This window comes from Eimeria mitis, genomic scaffold (genome assembly GCF_000499745.2).
Source record: "Eimeria mitis Houghton genomic scaffold, Emh_scaff5205, whole genome shotgun sequence".
NCBI classification, from domain to species: Eukaryota; Apicomplexa; class Conoidasida; order Eucoccidiorida; family Eimeriidae; genus Eimeria; species Eimeria mitis.
Window position 1 is genome coordinate 2,375 of NW_013573497.1, and position 723 is coordinate 3,097.

The 723-nt window shown below is 42.7% G+C and overlaps 1 protein-coding gene across 1 annotated transcript in view; it reads right to left on the reverse strand.

Moving 5' to 3' along the window:
- Positions 1-243, reverse strand: part of EMH_0080520 (CpCCp1/Cpa135, related) — a gene marked incomplete at both ends in the record, with an annotated part of 1,567 nt that extends 1,324 nt beyond the window's left edge. The window contains 1 exon segment of the mRNA XM_013500271.1: positions 120-243. Within this exon segment, the coding sequence (XP_013355725.1) occupies positions 120-243 (124 nt within the window).
- Between the last annotated feature and the right edge of the window lie 480 nt (positions 244-723).

Here is a 723-nt window from a genome sequence, read left to right on the forward strand (position 1 = left end):
AATTAAAAGCAGAAAAAAATAAAAATAATTATAATAATAATTATTTTATAAAGATATTTTCGTTGTTTATGTTGTTTGTTTTGTTTTTTTTTTTTTTTTATGAGAGACGCCACACACACGAACCTGTAAACACATCTCGCTCTCCTTGCTCGTTATCCCCGCTACTATCATCAGCTGCGGCTCCCCCGTTTCAATTGCTTTCACTTCGGTGATGCCGAAGTAATCGTGTATAGATTTTTTCATCACAATGGATACAGCTTTTATAGAACGCGGATGATCGAAGAATATGTCCTCGTTAAACGCAACTGAAAATAAAATATACACATGAATGCATGTATTTCTGCTCGCATGTATGCGTTACTTTACGCATGCATGCATGCGCATGCATTTGTATCCATGGAACTGCATGCATACATGCATGCACAATCGGCTCAACTTGAAGAAGCTGCTGCTGCAGCTGCTGCTGCTGCTGCTGCTGCAGTTGCTGCTGCAGTTTTTTTATTCAGCATTTGACGCACCGTCGTTGCTAGGAGTTCTCTTGAAGGGGCTCGCAACGGCCCAATTCCTGCCGTCATCAGAAACTGATATTTGTACGAGCTGCAGCGGCGGCAACGACAACGTCGAGAGGATAAAAAATAAAAGAAATTAAAAAAAAACTAATGACCTCTGGCGAGTAAGCCCAAGCGATCCGCAGGCCGCGCAACACCGTCGGGGCCTCCAGCG